A 1,705-nucleotide genomic window follows, 5' to 3' on the forward strand; every position below is an offset into this window, starting at 1 on the left:
CAAAGAACAAGAAGCCACTGAAGACGATGTTGACTGAGGCGGAGCGGGAGCCAGCAGATTCTGAGAGGTGGGCCTCCTTACACCAGCCTGACTGGGAAAGGCACGGTTTTGGTGCAATCTTCTCCTCTTGACTGGACCTGGTATCCAGACGCTGCCCAACACAACTACCTCCAAACAACACGCCCGCCCTCCCAGCGCCTCCGGCAGACACCCCATCTGCACCGGTCCAAAGTGGTCAGCCTTGACCACGGACAGCGAGTATTCTCAGTGCCTCGACTGACTTGGAATTCGATTCCCGGAGAGGTTGTTGGACCTCGCAGGAGGCTGAGATACCTCAGACCTGCCTCTTGGTACCTGAGTGTCAAGGGCAGCCTCGTGATATGCCAGGCCTCGTTCCATTAGATCCATGTCACCGAGCCAGCTAATACTCAACAAAATGAGACTTACATTGATTGTAGCTCGGCCAAGGTTGTCTTTGCATCTTCCACCTCATGCCAAGTGGATGTTAACTGTGCACAAGGTATCGCCACAGGGCGACGTGCAGAGAGGAGCTTGGTATGTGTCTCAGCGAGCAATGCTTTCAGCCTCTCGATCTCTCTCTCCTTCTGCACAATTCCTGTGTTCAGACAGACGACCCTGTCAATTACAGTGAGAATAGTTAGAACTGGATCAGAGAGTGAGCTGGATTCTCCAGTGAGAATAGTCAGAACTGGATCAGGGACTGAACTGGATTCTGAGTGAGAATAGTCAGAACTGGATCAGGGACTGAACTGGATTCTGAGTGAGAATAGTCAGAACTGGATCAGGGACTGAGCTGGATTCTGAGTGAGAATAGTCAGAATTGGATCAGAGAGTGAGCTGGATTCTCCAGTGAGAATAGTCAGAACTGGATCAGGGACTGAGCTGGATTCTGAGTAAGAATAGTCAGAATTGGATCAGAGAGTGAGCTGGATTCTCCAGTGAGAATAGTCAGAACTGGATCAGGGACTGAGCTGAATTCTGAGTGAGAATAGTCAGAATTGGATAAGGGACTGAACTGGATTCTGAGTGAGAATAGTCAGAAATGGATCAGGGACTGAACTGGATTCTGAGTGAGAATAGTCAGAACTGGATCAGGGACTGAGCTGGATTCCGAGTGAGAATAGTCAGAACTGGATCAGGGACTGAACTGGATTCTGAGTGAGAATAGTCAGAACTGGATCAGGGACTGAACTGGATTCTGAGTGAGAATAGTCAGAACTGGATCAGGGACTGAACTGGATTCTACAGTGAGAATAGTCAGAACTGGACGAGGGACTGAACTGGATTCTGGGTGAGAATAGTCAGAACTGGATCAGGGACTGAACTGGATTCTCCAGTGAGAATAGTCAGAACTGGATCAGGGACTGAACTGGATTCTGAGTGAGAATAGTCAGAACTGGATCACGGACTGAACTGGATTCTGAGTGAGAATAGTCAGAACTGGATCAGGGACTGAGCTGGATTCTGAGTGAGAATAGTCAGAACTGGATCAGAGACTGAACTGGATTCTGAGTGAGAATAGTCAGAATTGGATTAGGGACTGAACTGGATTCTGAGTGAGAATAGTCAGAACTGGATCATGGACTGAACTGGATTCTCCAGTGAGAATAGTCAGAACTGGATCAGGGACTGAGCTGGATTCTGAGTGAGAATAGTCAGAACTGGATCAGGGACTGACCTGGAT

At 48.7% G+C, this 1,705-nt stretch overlaps 1 protein-coding gene across 1 annotated transcript in view; it reads right to left on the bottom strand.

Annotated features, from left to right (window-relative positions):
• LOC137327764 (lamin-B1.S-like) overlaps positions 1 to 635 on the bottom strand; it is a 73,778-nt gene extending 73,143 nt beyond the window's left edge. Inside the window, exon 1 of the mRNA XM_067993574.1 lies at positions 448 to 635. Coding sequence (XP_067849675.1) covers positions 448 to 449 — 2 coding nt within the window. The 5' untranslated portion in view covers positions 450 to 635. The remainder of the gene's footprint in view (positions 1 to 447) is intronic.
• Positions 636 to 1,705: the final 1,070 nt, after the last annotated feature.

This window comes from Heptranchias perlo, chromosome 12 (genome assembly GCF_035084215.1).
Source record: "Heptranchias perlo isolate sHepPer1 chromosome 12, sHepPer1.hap1, whole genome shotgun sequence".
Taxonomy (NCBI): domain Eukaryota; kingdom Metazoa; phylum Chordata; class Chondrichthyes; order Hexanchiformes; family Hexanchidae; genus Heptranchias; species Heptranchias perlo.